Source organism: Clarias gariepinus, chromosome 24 (assembly GCF_024256425.1).
Source record: "Clarias gariepinus isolate MV-2021 ecotype Netherlands chromosome 24, CGAR_prim_01v2, whole genome shotgun sequence".
NCBI classification, from domain to species: domain Eukaryota; kingdom Metazoa; phylum Chordata; class Actinopteri; order Siluriformes; family Clariidae; genus Clarias; species Clarias gariepinus.
The window spans coordinates 7,674,858-7,701,253 of NC_071123.1; the positions used below are offsets into that span (position 1 = coordinate 7,674,858).

The 26,396-nt window shown below is 37.7% G+C and overlaps 1 protein-coding gene across 1 annotated transcript; it reads right to left on the bottom strand.

Moving 5' to 3' along the window:
• Positions 1-12,027: 12,027 nt before the first annotated feature.
• Positions 12,028-24,375, bottom strand: ywhag1 (3-monooxygenase/tryptophan 5-monooxygenase activation protein, gamma polypeptide 1). The gene is made up of 2 exons (XM_053485637.1): positions 24,151-24,375; positions 12,028-14,882 (listed from the first exon to the last, which is right to left on the bottom strand). The coding sequence occupies exons 1-2, from the start codon at positions 24,235-24,237 to the stop codon at positions 14,226-14,228; spliced, it is 744 nt and encodes a 247-aa protein (XP_053341612.1). The 5' UTR covers positions 24,238-24,375; the 3' UTR covers positions 12,028-14,225.
• Between the last annotated feature and the right edge of the window lie 2,021 nt (positions 24,376-26,396).

A 26,396-nucleotide genomic window follows, 5' to 3' on the forward strand; every position in this document is an offset into this window, starting at 1 on the left:
TTTTTGCTATTTTATGAGTTGTCGCAATATTCCATATGATAGTTTACATTATTGAATGTTAAATTTTGAATTGCACCAATAATATATAAACATGTCAATAAATGCACGCTGTGTATGGAGTAAAACAAATACTGGTAAAAAAACAAAAACAAACACATTTTCTCATACAACATGAAGTCTTTATACTGTATGACCCCTGCTCAGAAACAAGATGAATGAATGAAGGAATAAAATATGCAACTATTAGGGCGTTCAAATCAAACCAGGACTTCCTTGTGATTGAAGGCATAAAACTTCAAGCACAATACAGTGATGAGATTCTTAGCCACAGTAAAACATTTAAATGGCGCAAACATTTTAAAGAAGGCTGTACGTCTGTAAACAACGATTCTGGCCGAGCTGACCTGGAGTCCACTGCAGTCGTTTCAATGAACATCCAGTGAGTGGAATCCCTAACCCTTGAAAACTGGCATACCTTGTCACCAACTTGCAGAAGAGACCCATCTGTCTGTAAAAACTGTACATACAACACCACTTGATAACTTCATTTATTGTACACAATCAAAAATTCCAGTTTGGCCCTCCGATTGGGTTGGAATTCGAGTTGGATTCCTGGGTGATGCTGTAACCTCTCGCTGCCGGAGGTCTGGAGAGAGCTGATCCTCTCTTAGAGGGGAGGGATGAGAGGTACTTAGTGCTCCCACATTAATCGTGGCCCTACAGGCAAGCAGAAGGAGTGGATAGCGCTGTCCTCCGAGTGTCCCCCCAACAGTGCGTGAATAAGCAGTTTGAAAAGATACGGTCAGCTGGCGCCATGTGGTTCCGAGAAAACACATGATAGTTTTCGGCCCTCTCGACTGAGTGGTAGTGGTAGCTTAATGTGGGAGCGCCCCTAGTGAGAAAGTGGACACGACTAAATTAGGTAGAAAATCAGGGAAAAAATAAAAAATCTCAAAATGACTGGAAAGCCCCTTGTATATTGATTTAACAATAGATCATGGAGGAGCTTGGATCCATATGATGCTTAGGTTATTAAAGGAACATGCCAAAAAAACATGTTAAATGTAAATCAGGTAGGACGTAATCGTAGGTACATAGTCAGTGCACAGGTTAAAAGAACTACAGTAAACTAGCACTCAGGAGCTGCAACCTCTACTGGTACAGTAGGAGGGATGCAATGTTCTAGGTTTGTAAAAGTGTGTGAATGGTCTGGCAATCATATCCAAGGTGTAATTCCCTTTCCTTAACTAGAGTTCCTGGGAGAGACACCAGAGCCACTCGGACCAAGATTGATTGGGCATTAAGATGAAGAAAAGAACAAGTACTATATTATATATAGGAAAAGTAAGAAGTTTTTCCTATGCAGTTTTTTTTTGTCTCCAGTTTTCCCCGAACACCATACAAAAAACACAAAAAATAACAGTGGTATATTCTCAGGAACATTTGTAGTATTCATGAGTAACAAGGAGAATAACACATCCAACATTACAGAATCTCAACAATACAGATTTAGAGTAGACTGTACTGTACCGTGTAAATACCAAAGCAATTATGCCATTGAGAACATTGAGAACATTGTGAACATTGAGATGACCTAATTATACCAAATAACTTGTAGTTTTATTCTGTACATTTTGTCATTTTTCTTCCTCTGACTCACCTGACAAGGCGGTGTTATTAAACCGAATGAAACATAACGGGGTTCTCCAAGTCCAGGATTACTTTTACTGCATGACATTATGTGATCCTTCTTATTGGGATGGAATTCCATATAAAAAATGAACAGTCAGGATTTACCCACAGCATTGACAAAAAAAATAGAACAATTATTATTTTTTTAGAAGAAGAAGGTCAGACATTGTTAAGTTGCAAGCTTGGCTGAAGCAGGTGTGTAAAGTTCTATTCTTAAGCTTTTAATTAAACCTAAAAATCAATAAATGTGACATACAAAAAAAAAAAAAACAATGTTTCTGTTAAAACATGGACAAGCTACAGTACTTTGTAGAGGCAACATCCGTTAGCTGTGTTTTATGCCTGGGGGACACTGACGGCAACTGTAGTATGGGTGGGCAAACGTGTGTTCATGTTTCTATGTGTGTTTGTATGTTTGTGTGTGTGTGTGTGTGTGTGTGTGTATGTATATGTGTTTTACTCACAGTGCTACAGCCAAGCACTAATGTACACTCATTCTCTATCTGGCTCTGGCTGAATAAGCCTGCTATTTATAGAAAGGGATACGATGTCCTGCATTTCCGGCATGTTCCATGGCAGTAGTGGAAATCTGATAAGCACTATGTGTGTGTATGTGTTTTAAAGTGGGATATAATATTCCATGCAAACCTGAATTTTATGGATGTTGAAATCATTACTGTAAGGTAAGGGTTGAAGGACGTATGGGCCTATATTTTCAGCCCAGTTTGGGGGGGGACACATCTGAATATCCACAGTAATAATTACTAAAAAGTGAATTTTGCATTAAAGATCCCCTTTAAAGGATACACTGCATTATACACTTCCCTTTAAATTTGATAAAATTCTATTCATTTAGGCCCTCTTCCCACCACGGGGCTATTTTGGCACATAAAATAGCCCCCTACTATTCTGATTTTGTATCAAGGTTAAAATGTCACCTTGAGTTGACTTTTTCAAAATTTATATTACACTAATAGCTAAACCCAGAATCAATCCTTCATTTATTTTCAGCAACTGCTTCAACCTTGTCAGGGTCATTGTGGAGCTTGAGCCCTATCCTGGGAGCACTGGGTGCAAGGTGGGAATACATACTGGATATTCATACCTAGGGCATTGGTGGTAAGTTTCTCGCCTGCCATGCGGGTTCAATTCCAACCTAATGCCCAAATCCAATCCACTGGATGCAGTGCTTGTTTCAGGTCCGGAAAAAAATGGGAGGGTTGCGTCAGGAAGGGAATCCGGCATAAAAATCTGTGCCAAGTTGTGCATGTGGATCGGAGGGGCTGCAGTGGCAATTACTCGACTGGAGCAGTCAAAAGACAAACAGCAACCTTATTCATACCTAGGTTTGGAGAAACCTTTCACCTACTGGCATGTTATTTTTCAGAGGTAGAAGAAACCAAGAAAACCCAGATGAAACCCATGCAGGATGACATGCCACATTTCATCCAGACAGTAACCTTGGCTTAGGATACTTTTTTTTTTGTTTAAATAGTGCAGAAATAGTTTTTGAATACATTATTTGTTGCTATGTGTTTATCCATTTACACTGCAAACAATATTTTTAGTTTCAGCATCCTAAATGTTTTTGCACAACTTCCTGTTCCTGCAAGTTACTCTAGAGGTAGAACAAACAAAGCACTTCAAGTCCTCTGGGTCCAAAAATTCCATGAGCCACGATTCACATTTTTCCCCACTTCAAATGCTTATTTCAATTATTCATCTACTCAGGCCTTCTTTTACTCATCCACCCATCCATCTGTTAAGACCTTCCTTTTTTCACCAGCTGACCAGTGCTGAGCCATAAACACACTTACACAGCTGTCAGACATAAAAAAGGCCAGCTCTCAGGCGGCTTACTGTTGCATGTAAGAACTGAACTTCATCTCTGTCTCTCCATCTCTTGGTTTGGCAAAATAATGGTATTTAGGACTTAAACAAGTGATTCCTGACTGCATGAAGACCTGTGTGTTTTGAGATGAGGATGTCCACATTCCATGAGACATACAGCACTAGAGGTGATTCTGGTACATATTATTATTCTAAATGGGAATTTCTCTTTGGGATTAATAAAGTACTCTATCTGTGTAATAAACAGCAAAAAATTTCCTAATTCTCGTTATAAGCTTATAAGGTGTTAGAAAAGAAGAAGAACAGATAAAACAGTACTTTTGGTAATGTTTTATTCTGCTATATGGTAAAATACTCCATAAAATTTGGCCAAATACTATGGCTGCAACACTTTTGCTGCACATTGCTCACTGGAAGTTCCTACATTTTTACTACAATATTCACTGTGATTTTGTGACTTTGTAATTATAAGAGTTTGGAGTCTGTTTTGTAGCTATTTATTTCATAATGTTTAGAAGCCTTATACTGTACCTTCAAAGGGTATAAAGGGTAAATTGATATTCATCTATCAATCCATCCATCTATCTATCTATCTATCTATCTATCTATCTATCTATCTATCTATCTATCTATCCATCTAGAAACCTCTGTATGACCTCTGTATTGTAAAATTAATAACCATCCATCTGTTATCTACAATGCGTAACCTTTTTATGGCCTGCAGCCTAGCTAAGGGGGCACAAGGGGTAGTGCACCCTGGATGGGGTTCCAACCCACTTAAGGCAAATGCACACACCAACACACCGAATCATACAATATGGACAATTTGGAAATGTCAGTCAGTCTACTTGGGATGTCTTTGGACTGTAGGAGAAAACTGAAGCAAACCCACCAAACATGGGCACACTCCACACACACACACACAGACCAAAAACATGATTTAAACTTACAACCCTGGGGTATGAGGTGACAATTGGTAACCACTAAGTCACCATGGCCTGAACAATTTACAGCTACATGTACATATCGTTTCATATGTCTATGACAATGAACCTCATTCTGGAACTGTAAAACAATCAGTGGTGTCAAAAGTATTCACATTCATTACTTGAGTAGAAGTATAGATACTAGGGTTTAAAAAGACTTCTTTAGAAGTTGAAGTGTCAACTCAAGCTTTTCACTCAAGTAAAGGTGCGAAAGTACTGGTTTTAAAACTACTTAAAGTATAAAAGTAAAAGTAACGTGAGGGGGAAAAAAGCATTAAGAATAAAAGCTTAGGCTGTGCCACGGGCCTATATACTGCACTAACACCTCATAAAAAAAAGGAAAATGTGGTGGGGTTTTTTTTGTTGTATTTTTTAACGGCCATAGTGATTTGGGATACTGTATATGGCAGTTGAAAAAGAATGCATTTTAGTACAATGCAAATACATTAACAAACCATATATGTGTACTACTGGGTTATTAACATGTTTCATTGGGAAGAAGATATGATAACTAGTTGCCTATAAGTATTTTAATGGTGCAAAAAGTCAAACTTCAGAGGCATGTCATCAGTAACCTTTATTACCTTTGATGGCGCGATTTATCTGGATGGTTTTTTTTTGGATGTTTTTTGAATGACAAGCTGAAATAAAATAGGAGTAACTAAGCTATTTTTAAAATGTAAAGAGTAGAAAGTACAGATAATTGCATGATAATGTAAGGGGTAGAAGTACTGTAAAAAGTCGGCTGAAAAATAATTACTCCAGTAAAGTATAGATACCCAAAATTTCTACTTAAGTAAGGTAACGAAGTATTTGTACTTGCATACAGTAGATTCCAGGTACTTTTGTTGTTAAACAAAAATCAGTAACATGATCGGATATATAGATTCTCTAGTTCAAAGACAAATATATATATAAAAAAAAAAATCCATGCCATGTTAAAGAAAGTACAGAAAGTGATGTGGCCTGAAAACTCTTTCCTGTCCGATTGCTAACTGATAATGAAGTCTTCGTCCATAAATATTACACAAACATCTCCTTAGAGACTGATTAAACATATTAACAATTATAAATATATATTTTTTTATTTTAATTTGATTATGTGGAAGGGCATTTATTATAGTCAGAGTGACTGAGTTGCTACAATAGAAAAGATAACACCTAAATATGCAGCATATCTGTAATAGGTGTTTGGGCTGCCACTATTTTTAGAGCTACCATTATGTAAAATATACTAAAAACTGAACTAAGCAATCAGATTCAAGAATTCTTTAGTGTCTTGTTTTCAGCAAGGAGAATTGATAAATAATTTCTTATAGATATTACATTTACAAAACCAATTCATCCTTGTTACCTAATTGTTAAATACGAGAACAGAATAGGTACAGTCAGCCTTTGCGTGCGTGTGTGTGTGTGTCTGTGAGAGACTGGATATCTTCTGCACTCTCCATTGAAGATTTTCAATTCATACACACACAGCTCATGAGACACTGCACATATACCGAGCTGTCAGTTTATGACGTATACCTACCTTCAATTTTATCCGGCATACCACCACTTTGTTGGTATACATTTACAAATAGTTGTCCAGTTGCTGTGCATGTTTCAGACTCACGTCCATTAGTGGTAAGGGACGGGCAAGGACTACCCAATAATCACATACTGTATTATATATAAATATATATGAGTAAAGAATCAGGTGTCGAGCTACCAACCAAACCCTTAAGTTACTGCCACAGAAACAACAGATATATCTCCAGGATGGGGAGTATTCGTCACCCAATGTGCATGATGGCGTGCAGAAGCACCAATAAATAAATAAATAAATGAATAAATATATTACTGACAGTTACTTCTACAGTTACTTTATTTCATTCTCATTTTTTCCATGATTAAAAAAAAAAGGTTTTTGTTATTGTACATGACACCAACAGACTCGTTATGTAACCGTTCGTCTGTTTTGCTTCCTCTCTACATATACATAATGTCTCCTGCATCTACCTGAGCACTGGCCCACCGACTAATGATAAGATAGGGAACATATCAAATCTTCCCCACAACCCTAGATACAGAGATCCTATTGGATCGTGCTGCCGCACGTGCGCTGTTCCTATTGGTCACCGGGATCAAGACAGAGGCAAACCAGATGGATTTGAAAATGATTTTCTGATCACGTTGAAGTTTGATAATACCGAGCGCGCGCACGCACGCACGCACGCACTCACGAGCATGCCCCCGCCCCCAGCAGGCGCGCGAGCATGCGCACACACGCACCCACACACAGCTAAATTGGACAGGTAAATTGTTCTCCCTAGCATTAACATTATTTTATTGGTGTAATAACGTTATTTAGGACATATAATTTATGGCATTATTATTATACAGCAAAGCTCTAAAGCTTTAAAACATGAAAAAAGTGACCCAGAAAATCAAGCCTAAACAAAACTAATTAAAACCACTAGACTTATATTTATTATCATCATGAAAATAGGATATCGCTGTATTGCCTTCCTGAGCAGTCAAAGTTATTAACAGCTAAAGGTCATCCGTGGCTCTGATTGTGTGTATTCACCTACCTAATGGTGATCTCGTTATCAAATGAAGATATATTTTTTCTTTATTGTTTAACAGTAGTAGGAATCCAGTAGGTTGGGTACATTAACGTCTACTGTAGGTCTCATTCTCCCTCATCTTCCCATCCATTTTCCAGATCAGCCTTTCTTTGCTTCCTTCTCTGATCTTGTCTTGACTTGGTCTGTGTCTTGAATCTTCATCTGCCTTGTCCAGCACTTCCACACACGTTTCCATCTCAGCTGAAGTTCTGTAGGTTGCATCACCACCAACTATAGATCTCTGTTTCCTCAGATTCCCTGTCCTTTAAAGACAGTCCAGTCTCCCTTAAAAACAACATTAAATGCTACCCTCCCTGATCAGTGAGTGACCCTCCATTCTAAAAGACACTTAACATTGCTTTAGAAAAGTTATAAACAAGTTTGAAAATTCATCCATTTATTCATTTATCAGTAACCACTTCACCCCACTCCCCACTCCGCCCGAGTCCAAGACAAGCCGCAACGAACTTAGGGTGTTTTATTCTAGCCAGTCCAGTTTCTGGCATGTTTTTGGGTGGTGCAGGATAACCAGAGAGCCTAGAGAAAACCAGTCCAATAGGAAAACATGCGAAGGAACCCATACAGAACTCAGGAATGAATTGGCGACCATTAAGCTGTAAAGAGACAAAAATTTAGATTATCACCCCTGAATATAAAAATAATCTTAATATTTAGTTTCTTGTAGCTGTCTAAAGTGTGTTATACTAGTGTGAGTCTAGTACATCATTATCTCCTTTATTTGTCTAAAGGTTAATTGAGCATTTTTCTTTGACTGGGCTAAAACTAATTTGTTTACACCTGCCCTACTGACTCTCATCCTCTTAGGGAAATTACATGCTTGACTTCAGATTGCTGTGTACTGGAAGATTCTGCTGTTTGCAAGGCCCAGGGGAGCACTTTAAACCTAGAATCAGCACTATGAACTTTGAAACTAGACCTACAAATAAAATCACCCACTGCAGCAAGGAAAGTCTAAATATTTTTGATACTCGTTTGTTAAATTACTATAGAAACTCACATCTCATCAGTCAAGACTGACAATGAAATGGTCATGTGTTTGATTGATGCTTTCCTCTGTCACACCTACTGTATATGATAAACATTGTGTGCTGTTATCAAAGATATGGACTGGGTTATGATCTGGGGTTGCGTCAGTTGTTTAGGTCTAGGCTAAGCAAGGTTATGTTATAATAAAATGAAGTCAGCATCAATATACACAGGTGGCACAGGTACTGTATATTGCAGGACTCAAAAAAGAAAGTGAAAGAGGTTCTGGGAGCATGGGAAATAAGTTTTACACATGAATTTACCACCACACTGTGTGCTGTAATCAAAGCTAAACGTGAAATCTTTTTGTCTCTTTGGCACCAAAGTAATCTCATATGTATGCTCTGCACCTGGACTATGATTAAACCTCTGTTTAAATAATAAACCAAAAAAGGTTTAGACACAACATGTTCTTAAATTTCAGGTTTAAAGTTTAAATAAAACATACAAAGAATATACTGTGTAATATAAACACTCTTGGATGGCACAGTGGTGTAGCGCTTAGCACTGTCGCCTTGTACCTCCAGGGTCCGGGTTCGATTCCCGGCCAGGCTTAATTCCCGTCTCTGTGTGCATGGAGTTTGCATGTTCTCCCCGTGCTTGGTGGGTTTCCTGCAGATACTCCAGTTTCCTCCCACAGTCCAAAGACATGTAGGTTAGGTTGATTGGCGTTCCCAAATCGCCAGTAGTGTGTGAGTGTGTGTGCCCTGCGATGGATTGGCACCCTGTCCAGAGTGTACCCTGCCTTGTGCCCTAAGTCTCCTAGGATAGGCTCCATGACCCTGAATACAAGATAAAGCAGTATAGAAGGTGAGTAAGTTAAACACTCTAATTTGGCTTTAATAGAAATAAAAAATTCTCACTTTAACTTAACATATTAAGTGGTGTGATTGGATAAAGCAATTGATATTACAAATTTAACAAAGTTAAGTCAACTTAGCATTTAAGTTAAACTTAGTTAAGTTTTCATTAAACATTACTTAATTTTTTTAAGGCAATCGGTTTTTCTAAATTTTTTTAAGTAAATTCAACTTGTCTGGGCTTACAGTGCACTTAATAAGTGTGAAACGCATTTCACTGATGCTTCACTATGTGTAGATGAAAACTGTCACAGGCTCAACACCATGAGCACCATTAAGGGTTTAATGCATTACAGACATAAAGCATATAGTATTTATCAATACTTAAGCCACTGTGCTGCCTTCTAAATAGAGTACTCTTTATAGTCTTAAAACTAAAATCACACACGCCAAAATCTGTTACATGCCGAGCTGCATGGTAAACAAGGTAACTAACCCTGATGAAAGCTTTTAAAGGAACCGAAGCCAAAAAAGATGTCCTAGTTGAAGTAAATCGGAAATTAAGCCCCTATGGGCTCCCAATACTATTTGATCTTAAAGGGCAAGATACTAAGATGACAAGGTTCTACATCTTTGATTCATATTGAATCAAAATTAATAGGAAAATGGTAACAGTAATGCTAATGATATATTGCAGTTGTAGTAGGCAGTTGTAGATTTGGGCATTTTGATCACATTAACTAGCTATCTAGATGAAACTATATTAACTAGCTTACCTTACTTAGTGATTTGATCAGGTAATAATACAAATCAAAATAAGTGATGCTATTTTTTTATATTGGTTTTAGGATAGAAAAGAGATATCAATGGAGCCAAGTCAGATTTAGTTTCACTACAGTATATATCTGTTACTTAATTCAAGATTAATTTACTGTATTCAAAATTTCTGCTAAAGTTAAAGAACAACACAATATAATCAGTTTAGTTCTAAAATTATAAAGGATTATAATTTCTTTAGGCAACACAATGACTGGGTTTGATTCTCAGCTCCAAGCATTGTGGACCGCATGTTTCTCCAGTGCTTGGTGGGTTTCCTTCCTCGCAAAGACATTCATTGTTCAAAATGCCCATAGTGTATGAGTGAAGTTCCCTAGAATAGGCTTCAGGCTCCACCATTTGACCCTACCCAGGGTAAACAGTATAGATAATGAATAGACCATAACATTAAACCCAATGACAGGTGACTTAAATAACAGTAATTACTGTATCTTATTACAATGGCATCTATTAAAGATATGTTAGGCAGCAATGTTACAGTAAAGTTTTTAAAGATGTGTTGCTGCAGGAAAAATGACTAAGGGTAACCATCTGAGCAACTTTGACCATGGCCAGATTGTGATTGTGAGACAACAGGGACAGTGTATCTCCAAAACAGCTCACTGCTTAACTGCAGACTGGTACAGTAACAGAACCTATTCTGACCCCTATCCGCCACCGAAAGCGGGCACGATAGGCAGTTCAGATGTGGATCATAGAGCAATGAAAGAAGGTGTCCTGGACTGATCAATCACATTTTTATTTTAAATCATGTGTACATGTGTCACTTACGTGGAGAAAGAGCTGGCCCCAGGAAGCACTATGGTAGGAAGGCAAACCAGCAGACCCAGTAAGATCCTGTCAGGAATGTTTGCTGGGTATTACTTACCTAACCATACCAAACATTGTTCCAGATGAAGTACACCTTTACATGGCAACGCTATTCCCTAATGGCAGTGATCTCTTTCAGCAACATAAGGTCCCCTGTCACACTACAAACATTGTAAAGGAATGTTTGAGTAACATGGCTTGGCGTTAAATCCCCAGATTTCCATGGGATTGAGATCTGTGGGAAGTGCTGGACAAACAAGTCCAATCCAGGGCTGTTTTGAAGGCTCAAGGGGATCTACACAATATTAGACAGGAAAGTTAAAATTATGGCTGACCGGTATAAACCTCATAGAAGTGCTCCTGTTAATTAGATTAATCACACATCAAATATAAATATAAATATAAATATGCATATTTAATTGTTGGCTACTCTGCTCTGGTAGAAAGGGAAATAGTGAGATGATATAGGAAAGTAATTAGGTTTGGGGAGATAACAGCATCACACCACCATCATGCTCTTACAGTATGTGGTGATTACTTGGGCTTTTGCCAAATTAGAAATACACACTTGTTACAACTTACCTTCCCTAAGGGGCCCAAACGTGTTCTAACATGACAATGCTTCTATGCACAAAGTGAGCAAGATTGGAGTTGAACGTGAGTGTCTGGCACAGAGCCTTGACCTCAACACCTTTGACCTGAACACCTTTTGGATGGAGTGGAACCCCATTTGCACTCACAAATGCTTGGGCTGAATGGAAAGATTCCCTCAGCCATGCTGCACAACCTAGTGGAAAGCCTTCCCAGAAGAAAATGTAAAGCAATATACAGTACATGTGTTTGTATAAACGTTTGTAACCAGATATCTTTATGCTAGAACAGGATGCCCCTTAACTATGATTTATGACTTTCTTTTTCTCTTTTCAAAGAGTCTTGACATGTTTACCTAATATACAATCTTGTTGAGTGCTCTCCAAAAAAAAAAAAAAAAAACACAAACCAAAACTATTGGCAGAAACTAAAAGCCAGATGGTAGCATTACATTCAGTTTCAGCGAACGAGGTTTTTAGCAGCCTGGATGATGGCACTGGATGGCACAGAATGAGACACTGGGAATCAAACAGAGTGCCTCTATCCAAGTCATTAATTACAGCTGGCCAGCGTGTACACATCTCATGATTTTTGTTTGGTGCTTTCATTCCATCTATACAATACTATAGTTAATATATTTCATTAATGTATTTTCCTTTTTTAATTTTTTTTCAGATCATAAAAAATTGTAACATTACGCCACCATTTTTTAAACGAAGCAGCAACACATTCATAGACACATTTCCATTAATGACATTATGGATACGATTAATCTACAATACAACAACTGCTGCACTGAAATGTGGTTAGAAGGATGTTGAGATGTTTTAATTCAGTTTTATTATCATCATCATTATTATTATTGTTATTTTTCTCGTGTGCATCCTCTACACGACTCACATTTACGATATCAGGAGAGACAGCTAAAAGTAAAAAAAGACAGAAGGAGGAAATTATGGTCCATGAGTGAGTTCCTTACAGAGATTTTTTGAAACAGTTTTCTGAAAAACTGATAAACACTGTGTGTGTACTGTATATGTGTGTGTGTGTGTATGTTTAACATCTCACTGTAGAATGTGACAGAGAAAGAACAAAAGGAAAGGCCATTGTAAGAACAACAAATAGATTTACAATGTGATCTTTGATTTTTTCGCCACGACGGAACACCAGACAGAGAGCGTTAAGCTAACAGTGGTGGTTCTGTCCTTTTTATCTTTCCACTTCTTTGTTTAATAAAACCCAAATACAAGAATTGCATGTCACTATAGCATCAGTTTATGGTTCACCGTTTTGGTGGCGCATACTTCAGCAAAGGAAAAACAAATATCAATGGAAAATGAAAATCATAATAAATTTAAACAATCCAATATAAAGTAATAAATAGAAAATAATAATCAGATTGAATTCTAGTCATTTCTTGTTTCTATGAATACATAACATCTACAGTTTTTTTTTTTCCTTTTTAAGTTAATGAAGTCAAGCTACGGTATATAAATACATCACCAGCATGCACAATATTGTATTATTGAGAATATTGTAGCAGTAATCATCTTACACTGAGAAACAGTATAATAGGCAAGTGCATTTTTTTTAATAAAAAAAGGAAACCAAAACAAAAAAAGATAAGAAAAGAAAAGAAAAAAAAATACCACAAACCTCAAAGCTGCTTTAAGATCATCTCCCGTTTTGACATTGCCAGTGCTCTGTCTCTAATTGTTCTTTCAGTCCATGGACAAATGAAAAACAGCCAATGGTTCCAGTTGACTCCATTCAGTGTATTACGACAGGGATCCAAGTGATTAAGAATTACTTTGGAGAATTACATTTTTCAGGATTAAAGCGCAGGGATTTTTTTTTTTACTTGTTTTATATTACTTTGCTAAGACAGATTGCGTTTTAGGGTAATATCACTTAAGTTATGTATATATAGAGTATGTTGTGGTTTATGGTACTAAATTGTAGCAATATTAAATAAGATCTATGTTTTTATAGTGCGGGTCACCCTTGACACCCTAAATGTCCAAACAATATCAACAATAATAATAATGATAATAGTTTTCCACTGCAAGGACAACAATTTGTTTTAGCTATCAATGGGAATAGCATTGTTTTTAATGGGTGGAAACTGGAATTGATTACTAAATACCTAAACTACTGTTCCTTGATCAGAGACCTGCAGCCTGTGACCACAGTGACGTTTTTTATTGTGGAACGTTTTGAATCGCCATGTCGGCTGTAAAGAAATGGCTAACTGACTGTTAAGCGCACATCAGTATCCACAAATATGTTTAACAGAGACACAAAAAACATCCTTTCACACTCTCTGGAGCCTGTTTGCAAACTCTTACTTTTGCAAGGCTATGACATTCAAGTTTTTTTTAACTCTATTATTTTTTATCTTTTTTTTTTATTATTATTTTTTCTTGCTCAAGCTTTAACACGTCTTCACCTGACAGTTCCTAAACCCTTCCTCCACACATATAAATAAGCAGCTTGACATCATGTTTCACTTGAAGGAAACAGTCCCTATGCCAGTGTTTGGGGTGGATTTCAACCCTAGTCATCTTGTACTTACTGACTTACTGACAATCTTTTCTTTAATAAAGTGTTGTTATGCCAAATGTTTCAGACGTGAACGAAGAAAAGGGAGTTTTTACCTTTATTGTGATCATTTTAATCTAAACCAGCTTTTTAACTGAAGGCATACCTGTTGTTGAACTTAACATTTCTATTCAGATTTTTTTTTCTATGTTATATTTATCCATTTATTTTTCAAACCTGCAGTTGCGTTTGTACCATCAGCGAACATGGCTGCTAGCATTCCACCAGGCCCCCCTTTTCGCAAAACGTTTTTACTTACGCTTTTATTTTTCTTTAAATTTTTCTTTTATTTTTGTGAGCACGCGTGTTTTCTTGTGTGTTACGGCTAGGAAACGGGTAATTCTTGAGGGTCTTCTCCTCTTCTGCCTCTCCATCTCTCTCTCCCTCTCTCTCCGTTTTTAATTGTTGCCCTCGCCGCCTTCGTCGTCCTGCTGGTCGCTTGTCCAGAGTGTCAAGTTGTCTCGCAGCAGCTGCATGATGAGGGTTGAGTCTTTGTAGGAGTCCTCGTTGAGTGTGTCCAGCTCAGCGATGGCGTCGTCGAAAGCCGTCTTGGCCAGATGGCATGCCTGCTCGGGCGCGTTCTGGATCTCGTAGTAGAACACGGAGTAGTTAAGCGCCAGCCCGAGACGGATGGGGTGCGTGGGCTGCATGTGCTCCTTGCTGATCTCATGTGCCTCACTGTATGCCTTCTCAGACGACTCAACCACGGCGGCACGTTTCTCTCCAGTAGCTACTTCAGCCAGGTAGCGGTAATAGTCGCCCTTCATCTTCAGGTAAAAGACCTTACTCTCGTGCTGGGCCTCGCTGCAGTTCTTGATCAGGAAGTTGTCAAGCAGGTTGAGCACATCTTGGCAAACGGCCTCAAGCTCCTTCTCAATCTTCTCACGATAGGCACGCACCATCTCAATCTTCTTTTCATTGCCATCGGCTGAGGTTTTCTGCTCGATGCTGGAGACGACACGCCATGATGAGCGCCGTGCACCAACTACGTTCTTGTAGGCCACAGAGAGCAGATTGCGCTCTTCATTGGACAGTGCCTCATTCAGCTCTGTCACCTGTGGAACAGAAAGATGAGGAATTTCAGATAACCTTTAGATCATCCAAAAACATGTTACAGACATTTTCTGCATAATGTTTTCTCCAATAAAAAATATTTTATTTTCACTTTTTCCTGTAATTTAAAATCAGGTAATAAATAGTGTAGGTAAATATGGTGAATAGCTTTTTTATTACTAATAGTTGGTAATGTTAGAATGCTCCAGAGAACGTAATTCATATGGTAGTTTTAATCACTACAAACTAAGAACTAAGAACTTAAGAAAAACGTGAATGAATATACAAATATAGCCATTATTGTATCATATCATATGCAGCGTTTTGCTTTCAGAAACAAAAAAAAAAGTCTTTTGAGTCAGCTATTAGTGTATCACTTTAATTCACATTAGGCTATCCCATTAATTCACAAATTTTACTGGAAAAAGTAACAAAAACGATTCTTTTGATTATTTGATTATTAATTTATCAATTAAATTGTCAATTAATATGAGAAACACACCTATGTTTTGTGTTTTGGGACAGTAGGCCAACTTTCTTTTTCTGAAAATCAGAGCTGTAGCCTTTTGGCAACATTGCCAATTACAGGATTTTAAACTAACACCAAATCAACAATTTAATAAAGGGTTAACCAGACCTAGTTTATGTAGAGAACCCTTCTTTTTAAAGTTGCTCTGAGTTTTTGGATGAAGCCCAAAGGCACGCTAACCTCACTTCATCCCATGATGGAGTATCTGAGTTAAAGCATTCGGGTCATCTCCTGTGTAATCCCCTGTGCCTTTGCTCTGACGACTGATGAAAAACTCTGAATGGAGACAACTGTCTGACCATACACACTGACCTGAGAGCAATTTTGTACTGGCTTATGTAATGCAAAAGGATTACAGATAGTACACACTGTTCCTGGGTCAGAACAAAATCACATGAAGAAAGAGTGGGGAGTAAAAGAATAAACTGCCTCATTGTGAATGAAGCCGCTGTTTTTTCTTGCATGTGTGTGTGTGTCTGTGTTTTTATGTGTGTGTTTTTAAAAGCAACTAATAACGTTTGCTGTAAGGATTTGTAAAGATGATATTTACAGTATAGAGACAATTGCTTTGTGTTTCATATACTACTCCAGGGATAGGTCACTTCTTTAACATTCTAAATAACGTAAATAATATTCTGTATTTTATAGTATTGATCTACAAAGATAGTTAATAAATGATACAAACAATTATATAGTTACTAAAAATACTAAAAATACTAAAAATATTAAAAACTACATTTAACAAAAGTCGTTTCTATTTAGTTGCTTCAAAAAGACAGGTTGACCTTTTTTTTATTGCCATATTTGCAATAATAGATCCATCAATATTCTCCTAGCTTAATGATTTTATTAATTAATTAACTAATCAAGATGTGAATTTAAAATAATTTTAAAAGGGTCTTCTGTTTTCCAACTTTTCCCCCTAAAGTTTTTTTTTATTATTTGTCTTTTTTTTTTTTTTAACAAAATAAAAATTATTCCACTTATTTTAGATTTGTTAGCTTAATGTTTATTTGTTCGCATTGGTTTCTAAAATAAAGTTGTTGGTGTTTTAGTCACCTCATGACCATTGTTTCAACATTTGCTTACAAAACAGTGAGAATAGGATATCGTTCAGTCATGATTAACTACTGAGTGCTACTATGCCAGAGATTTCTTGTGCTGGATCTCAGGCAGAGGGAGCAGTCGCTGTGATTATAACAATAACTAGCTCCTGTGCTGCAATTAAGAAAAGCTTAACAGCTTGATAGGCTTGTTATTTCCGGAACTAATATGTAGACAAGAAAGTGATAAGCTCTCATCACCAAAGCAAGACAAATAACTCGCTGCTTCCTGCTGTTTTATCCTTCTTTTGATGATTACCAAAAGAACGCCTTCAGCCTTCAGTGTTGCGGCCTTGAAACTTCATACTACAGCTACCCTTTTTTTCTTTATATTCTGACTTTTTTCTTTAATATAATCTTGAGGAACAGTCTTCCAGGCTTCCTAAAGTACTTTTTTCTCTCAAATTTTTAGTCCAGTCCCTCTACCTGACCAGTTTCTGAGGAATGTTTTCTATCTGCTGTTTCCACACAGTGACCCATAGATCTTTTAAGCATAAATAAAAAACATTTAACTTAAACCAGTGAGAAACATGTGCAGATGATGACCGATGATCAGGCCGGTGATTGGTATACTGATGATGCTGAACGCTGAGTATGGATCAGACGAGAGGGGCAACGAGGTTGCTGTTGAAGTTGTTCAGACCCTTTTTAAATTGTATTGCATCATAGCCACATTTCAGCCTGGCGCAAAAAAATGTTGATCTATATAATTATATTTAATTTAATTTAAGCCATTATTTAAATTTTTATTGCATGTTAAGCAATTTAAGCCATTCAGGCTTAATACTTTTGCACAATAATGTATATCATAAAAATATAGTTTTTATGATATACATACAGGCGCTATCACTATTTCGGATTTTACAGAACCAATACAGTACAGTTAACTCCAGAATTATTGGCACTTCATAAAACATTTAATATAAAACTAATTCAGTTTTTTTATGCAAAAAATTTTAGGGTTCAGAATTCTTTTTTTAACATTTTTAACTCATCTGCCTTTTTTCCCCATGATGTTGTTGAACAGATTTTAAATGTCTGCAACCTCATTTTATACCACAGGGAATAGGAGCGCAAGGCAACAAAAGGCCATTATTTTTTTGTTTATTTAAACTAAAAACAAATAATTCAAATGTTAAAAAATTTGATGCATTATTTAATTCATTTCACTTTTTTTTTTAAAGGTACCAATACTTTTGGAGTTCACAGCACACTGCAGGATTTCACTCTTCGAGAGTCTTCGAGTATGACATACTGATTGAGATTGAGTATGGCGTGACCTACCAATGTTGAAAAAACTAAAACCATTACTTTGTAATTTATTAACTAGGATCGTGAACAAAATATTACAGAATGAAACTTTTTTTCATGTAATGGAAAAAAATCTCTAGCAGAACCACACTTTTACATTTTCTACAGCTTTACATGCCAATCAGATGATATAAGGATCTCTGTGGCATAACGAAGTTCGTTAGTCTTAGGTTTAAATACAATTTACTGTAATCAACATGATGTTTGACAAAAGATAACTGTTCCTTTGAATCCCAAATGCCGTTTTTTTATGCAGACTGAAAATGTAAGCATAGAGCGCTATATCACACACAATCTTCAGTTTCCATAGAAACAAGGCGATCGTTTTTGTTTGGCTGCAGAGGACTTTCTCTCTCTCTCTCTTTCTCTCTCTCTGCTGCAGCCCTGGATACACTGACAGTGCATTTGCAGTGATGCACACGACAGTATATGTGTGGGTGACGGTATATGCAAGTGTATGTAATGGTAGTGAAATGTGTGTGTCTATACAATGGAGAAAGAGTAAAAGGAGCAATTATATGTGTGGGTGTGTATGTGTTAAAGTGCATCCACATATGTGATTAGGTGTGTGTGTGTGTGTGTGCGTGTGCGAGAGAGCACAGGGCACAAGTGCAGTAGTGAGTGTGTGGGTGTGCAGTGTGGGGGTTGGGCATGAAGCGAAGCTGCAGCTAGCCTGCTTGCTCATAGTAGCAGCTGTGCATGTTGGAGAAGATTATCCTTTACTCCATCAACCAGTTTGCACCAGCTAGAGCTGCAAGACATTTGCTCTTACTTACTGTAGCCCTTCCTATATTAAAAAAAATAATCAAAGATTGTGTAAATTTGCTTTTTCGCATAGATTTCCTCAAACATATTGCATCTGGCAAGACATGTACGATGTACGTTGTTTGCTCTTGAGATACGAGGATATTGCAGCTAATCTCCCCCCAAGCAATGGATGCCCATGTATAAGTATTAGTCAATAAAATCGTGACTTAGTTCACCTAGCCCTTTTCATATTTAAAGCAAAAGTTGAAGTAAAGACCTGGATGTTGCTCTTTCCATTTCATTTTCAGCTCCAATTGCAAACTGTATTTATGAGGTCCCTGGATTTTGAGAGAGAAAGAAATAATTGACCACTATGCCCAAAAATCCTAGGCTTTTGTGCTTCGTTCATCATGTGACCGTTTTGAGTGTAAGCCCTAAAATGGCTGAAAATTCTCCTTTAAATAAAAGGCATAATGAATGTTAAATGTGAACAGAAACCGGAGGCACAGACTCACATAGTCAGCAGTGTTTCACAACCAGCGTTGCGACATACTGCATGAATAAAGCAGTGCACTGTCTATGAACTCTTTAAAGTCGTGCTAAGATTTTTTTTTTTAACACCTAAGCTCATGCTTGTTAAATGAGCAAGCTTTGGACTTTGGACCTTTAGTGTATGTTGTGACAGACTGAGGGGTTGTAAAAGGAACAAGGTGAGAAAGAAGGAAATAACTGAAGATAAGAAGGGGGAAACAATGAGAGTAAAGGATAAATAATTCTGTGTAAATAACATGAGAAGGGTGTAGATTGTTTAAGTGGTTCTGTTTACTTGATGTACTTTCTCTCTTTACCTTGCCAGAAATTAAGTTAAGTTTTTGAATCTTTCTTTCAAAAACTTAATAATGATCTGATTAGTTTAATCATGTCCAGGGGGATCACTGACATTTTACACAGAAAAAATGTATTTCGAAAATTATGTATCAATAATACCATAATATCCTTGGTATATGTGTCCATAATACCACCCAAATGAAAAAGTGAAAGCGTCCATCTACGTGCCACCTGGCACATCGGGCGATACCACCCTGGAGATATATTCATTGTTTTTTGGCAGTTACTTACGGGGTCGGGCTCGATTGTACCTGAGCATTTGAGGGTGAAGGACCTTGCTCAAGGCAGCGCTGGCGTCTGGGTTCGTTCAACTCCTTGATCACTGAGCCACACCACCCAAATAGGGCTAGTTAAATCTTTTCATTTTAAAAAGTGAAGTTATCCATCTCAGGGCAATAACGATAATGCAGTGCTCTTTGATGACTGTTTCTTGTTTCTTGTACAAGAGATGCTAGCAATAAAAACATCTCTAACACTAACGGTGGTACATATGGATTATTTAAGGGATTTTTCCTTAGATTAGGAGAGTGGTAATGTTTAAAAGAAAATCTTTTTGACAAAGCCATTTAATGGAAATTAATAGGTAGTGGGAGTTGTAAGGTGTGAAAGAACAGAATGGACACTTTCAGTATACTGTAATTCCTCTAACTTTTTCTTCTTCTTCTTATTATTATTTCTGCTTGTAATGTACAAATATCCTATCTAGATACGGAGCAGAATGAAAGGGGTCATCTTTAACAGGTACCTGCTAGAAGGTAACACTTTTGCGAGCTGTGGTTATTTTAAATCATTCGATGTATTTAAAAGAGAAAACAACAAGTACTGTTAATCTGATGCAGTTACACTGTACAAATTGCATATACACTGCCAAATGTGTTCTAGTGTTTTTTATTCCCCATTCTGATTCTGAGTGCATAGTGTGCGTGTGTACACATCTGTTTTACCCATATGTGATCAAATTATATTGGCTGTTGAAGGTTACTCTCTATATATTCATTTATTTGTTTCAATGTCTATATCTGGTTCTACTTTCTGTGTTCTTATAATTTCACCTATTCTCTCTTTCTCAGTCTCCTTGAAGCATTCAGCCATTTGTTCTTTATGGCAAAAGGGTCACCAATCTAGCGTGATATATATTGGTGCCCTATTCATTTTCAAATTCTGAGAATTTGTTGGACAAATAAAGGAAAGGTGACTGGTACGGCGAAAAAGCAGCGATGAAAGGTGTCACAAGTCATTACATTTGGTTCAATTCAAACCCACACAGCAGTACACTAACAATTTTTCAACTTGTTTTTTCCTGGAATCCACTGAGGAACAACAAATGATGGTGGGTTGCTATGGGCAACATGACATCATGACAATGAGCCTGACAATCGGACTGATGATGGATTACATATGACATGATGGATAACCACATATGTACGTTTATTTGGATGAACTGATGGATTGAAAAAGGACATTTTATTTATCTGTATGTAAAATTAATTATAAAGGCATGTGGTCATTAAAAAAAAAAAAAACTATGTAATAAGCCTTGAGAGTTGATTACATTCATTAGTCAGTTCAAAAAAGGTGTCTCTATGCTCGGGACAGGCAATTAAATCTGTCAATCTGAAGACGCGCGGGAATTTTCCGGATTCATTATTCACTATTCATTTCATGCCTGGGAGGTGGGGACTGCAATTTCCTGTAATCATTAATGCCTTGATTTGTGAGAGAGATAAAAATTTTCATTTGCTGGATAAATATAATTGACCTCTGGTGCACAAGAATAAATTGTTTTGCTTCCACGACAAGGTGCACATAAGGTCCTGTCATCCCCAGACAAAGAAAAGAATAGAAACCTGATTTGATCTATTTTATGGAAACCAATGTCCTTGCCTTATTAAACTTAGATAGCAAAGTGTTAAATAAAGGATATTTTCAAAATATTTACACTAAAAGAAAGGTAGAAACGTTAGTCATCTGTAACAGTAGTAATCATGTTGATCATTATGTACTTAATAATTTTTAAAGCCCGTTCAATCACTCTGATTAATTTATTACATCGCTGAGATTAGCATTGTGCCATTTTACTGAGTCACCATTGGAGTGAATTATGATGGTTTATTAGGTCAGGGGGAAATGAGGGATTCTCAATTGAAAAGTGGGTGCGGTTTTAGACCAAACTTGCTGGCTGTCTTTCCCTGATCAATCCTTTCGATGACTCTAAGATTGGCAAGAAATTTTAATAAATATCGTATTCTATACCTAAGAGACTTTTTAAATCAAAAGTCAGAACGTTGTGTCTTAGAAACGTCCCGATAAACTCCTCTAAAACACGGAGGTACTGACAGCAGGGGCATAACGAAGAACACAGCTTAATCCTTGTGTGATCAACCGTCCAATAATTCATGTTTGAAAAGGTTAAAATAGATGACATTAATCTGTATCTTAATGATCTAACCACAGCCCAACATATCTGATGATACCCCAGAGAGCAGCATGATTCGTCATGTTCCCTTAGTTCCCTTAGTCACAACCCAAAGATAAGACATGCTGGGCAATGCCTCCCGCCCCTTCCTGAAGTAAAGACACAATCGAACCATGACAGAGCATTTTTCATCACCGGATGGTTTCCCGTTCGCTTCCTAATGGACCAATGCTCTTTCCGCTCAAAAGCGCCAGCAGTGAGAGATTTAGCAGCCTGAGGCACGACTTCAGCAGCCCATAAAGCATCCTAAATGGCTGTAATAAGCACAAGCTACATTAAAGTTTGATTTAAAAAAATAATATTAGGATTTATATATACCGTACAAGTGTACAAAATTTAGAATTTATTCTAGAATGTTTTTACTATGTCAAATATTCTGTTGAAGAAATAATTCTAATCATGATAATGCCCATGAAGATCCTGCCTTTATGCAATAATTGAATATAAGGTTAGCTCAAAATATTTTACACTATATTCAGGGTTTTGTAGATGAGATGAGACAGCAAAAAACAGATGCAACATCACACATTGACATTAAGGAGTACTACCTAATTATGCACATGCAATACATCTGAGTTGCTGTTTGGTGCAAAATAAATGACGACTAATCCAAAGTCATGCACTGATAGATGACTGCACTAAATAATATCAACAGCATGCAGAAGTGCTGTTCTACGGGTTCCTGATCATGGTAACACTCTACTGCAAATATTTAAACTGGCACGAGGTACATATGATTCATTGAGTCTGCAGAGCAGTAACCTAAATGACCTCCCAGAGATGTGATGTTTGAGTGGGGCAGCTTGGATAATGTGCCACCCATGTGGCCAGCCCAGCATAGTGCTTATGGGGGTAGGGTGTAGCCCCCAATATGGGAACATGTAATCTAATGTTATGTCGGATCATGTTAAATAGTAAAAATGTAGGCATGCCAGAGGTAATGCAATCAGTGTGGGGTGGTGGCATTACCTTGACATGCCTACGTTTTTTACTATTTAATATGATTTTAAATGATCAGACATTGCATGACATGTCAAGATAATGCAATCAGTCTGGGGTACATGGAACACATCTGCAGAAATATTTCCATGCATAAGATTTCTGTGCTTTGCTCGGATGTGGTCGTTTCCGGGTGAGGGTTGATGGATCACTCGAAATGCTGCAGTACGGACTCTGCACCTTGGCACGCGCTGCGACACGCCTAGTGGGAGAAAACCTGCACACGCCTTTTTTTTTTTTTTTGGAGGGGAGTGGGGGGCGGTGGGGGATGCTGTCGTCGCTTTACCGGGGTACAGGGGGTCGAGATAATAGTTTTACCCGTTACAATGTCTCGATCGCACGATTCAGATAGCGCTTTATGAATCAGAGCCATGACGCGCGCGCTGTCTCATTATGCGCCTTCAGACAGACACAAAGCGAGACGACGTGGGGCAACGCCGCATCCCCTTCTCCACGATCAATCCGGCTTATAACGTGCCTTCGAACGGATTTTCCCCGGCTGTCACTGAGCAACACCAGAAGCGGGGGTACCAAAAGGGGTTATTGGCACGCGTGTAAACCGGTCTGTCTGACAGAAACCACCGTTTCTTTGTCTGCCTGGGTGGGATTAATTGTCTGACGTTATAACACAACGACGCACGTTATAAAACGTTATAAATAAACAAGCATACATTTGTGCTATATGCATTGTGAAGCTCGGTCCTTCTATGGTCCGTTGTGCACAGGGATGTGGCAAAAGGCACCGCCCCAAAATCAAACACACCGCACTCGATCACGACAGACACACCGCCCTGATCACTCCATATCCATAAAATACAGTAATACCTACGTGCTATGTCAAACTCGAGGTATGGATTTAATGTAGAAGGCATTCAAGAAGAAGAAGAAGTAGATCTGGTTGCGTAAAAGCTGTCAGAATCTTCACCTGTCATTTTAACTCACTACAAAAGTCAAATGGATTTGTCTAGAAAAGGAAAAACAATACTAAAAAAATATATATTTTTTAAATGTTGGTAAAATCAACAGTCAAAATCAGTTGAAATGATGTATCATTTATCTACATTTTGAAGAAATCAAGCTGCATGTTCAGGCGTCTGTTACTCGTCAGTGATTCACTATAGAGAACAGGCGCAACATGATCCGTGCGTAAAAGCGCACAGCTCTCGGTCATGTATCAGTATCATCAGTGATCAAAGCATGTCGGCTCTCCAACTTACCGATTTCATGGCAGCTGCCATATCGTCATATCTCTCAGCCTGCTCAGCCAACCTGGCTTTCTGAACCAGCTGCTCGCGGTCCACCATTTTTTTGGCTTTAAATGAATGTCTCGGTGAGAAGACGGTACTTGACGGGTGTGTAAATTTTTGCTCTCTCTAAAGACTGAATATGCGGTCTGGAAAGCGCCGCGCTCCTTCTCGCCGCTGCAGCTGCTCCGTGCTCTCTGCGCGTGCCGACAGGACGCTCCTCCCCCTCCTTACACTTTCTCCCGGTTGCGTCATCACAGAACAAACGGGGCGTGGTCCTGTTTGGTGAGGTAACAATCCATGTATGGGCAAGTGGGCGTGTGCGTTTAGGAGTATTTGGCGAATCGATGTTAAGCGTAAAATTAGGAGCAGGGAATATAGGGAAATGTAGTGTGAACATATTGATAGTTTTTTTTTTTTTTCCTCCCTCGTCCTTAATGTCTAATGAAAGATATCATATATATAATCTTGACTGTATTATGTTAGAAAAGTATAAGATACATTTTGTAGTTATGGTGCACTGGGTTTTATTTATTTATTAAAAATGTAATTGCAGTATAAGGGCTTTTTATCCCCTAAACTACTGGGATTTCAGTACAGACCATTCCACCCCTATTTGTCCAGACATAGATTATGAAACGCCAAATCTTGTGCACTATATGGTAAATAAGGTTTGGTTATGTGGATATATATTCAGTATGCATATGTAAAGGAAATGGCATATTTCTGAACTGAACATAGGTGACATTTAGTAAAAACTATCCTGCTGTCCATTTTTGGTTTATTGCATTGCAGTGGGAATGCTGGGAGATCCGTTCTCTCTGCCATCTTCTTCCCTGCCTTTTTCTGTCTAGTCCACACCCTTCTCTCTCTCTCTCTCTCTCTCTCTCTCTCTCTTTCTGTCTCTCACACACATACGCACACACACACACCCTGCCTCTCACTCCATCTGTCTGTCTCTCCCACACAATCTCTTTGTCCCATCTCACCACACCATGATGCACCAGTGAGCAGCTGTTTTGAGGATAAGATGCTTCATTTTATTCGCTGTATTAAAATAAAGTGCCAAATGGCTGCAGGATCTCAGTAATCCAGAAGAATCCATTCCCAGCCGCTTTATGCTTAGAAAAAGGAGGAGGAGAGACTGAGCCAAGAATCGATCAGACCACCAGAGCAGTAATTATCAACACACACACACACACACACACAGTTTTGCTATCCTTGCAGCTAGCCATGCATTTGTGTGATGCATGACTCTTCCCCTATTTTTGTAACAATACTGGTGTTATAGCCTTGAGTATTGGCCAATACCCAATATCAATCCAATGACATTCTATTAGTAGCCAGACTGACTCTTTATTCATGCAACGTCATATCTTTTAGATACATAAACCAATGGACCATTTTAGAGAGTATGTCATATAATCCGATGCCAGCAAAGAAGTTCATTGCGAGATCGTTTTGAAAATCAAGACCTCCCTCTTCTATATTCCACATAGTTGTTATCACCAAGCACCAAACAAAAGGAAGAAAGGAAGACAGATGAAATAAATGAACTCATACTCATGAAGTTAGTGCTGAAAATCTGAAAATGTTTAATGTCTTTAAGCACCAATTTTGCAGAATAAACCTCTTATTGTAGGTTTTATATCTATCTACATTATTTCAGAGATGACTTATTTAAAAAGTTGTTTTAGCTTGAAAAATAGCATCTTACAAGAGATTTCCCAACAATTTAGAAAAATCTGTACAACAAAAAAATGTCCATTTTGTTCAAAAACGGTTAAATCACTAATGTTAAATGAGGAATCATTACATCCTCCACTGACTGTGATGACTTCTAAAAGCAAAAGGCCCACGCAAGCTTTACAGAATAACTTATGCTTTTAGAACATCTTCTATAAAAAATCGCATATTTACTATATTTTGGACATTTGCACAAACAGTAAGTCACATTCTGTATTAAATCAAGATCTGTCTAATTTGACTGGCAGTTCTAAATGTGTAAGGATAAAAATGTTTATGTGGACTTTAGCTAGCAATTTGTGGAATTTTTACATCATGCCTACCTACTGTATTTAAACATTTTTAAACCTGAGAATATCATTTATATCTAAATCTATTTAAGAGATCCACAGACATACACTATATAGCCAAATATCTTGAACCACGCATCCAAATAATTAAATTCAGGTGTTCCAATCACTTCCATGGTTACA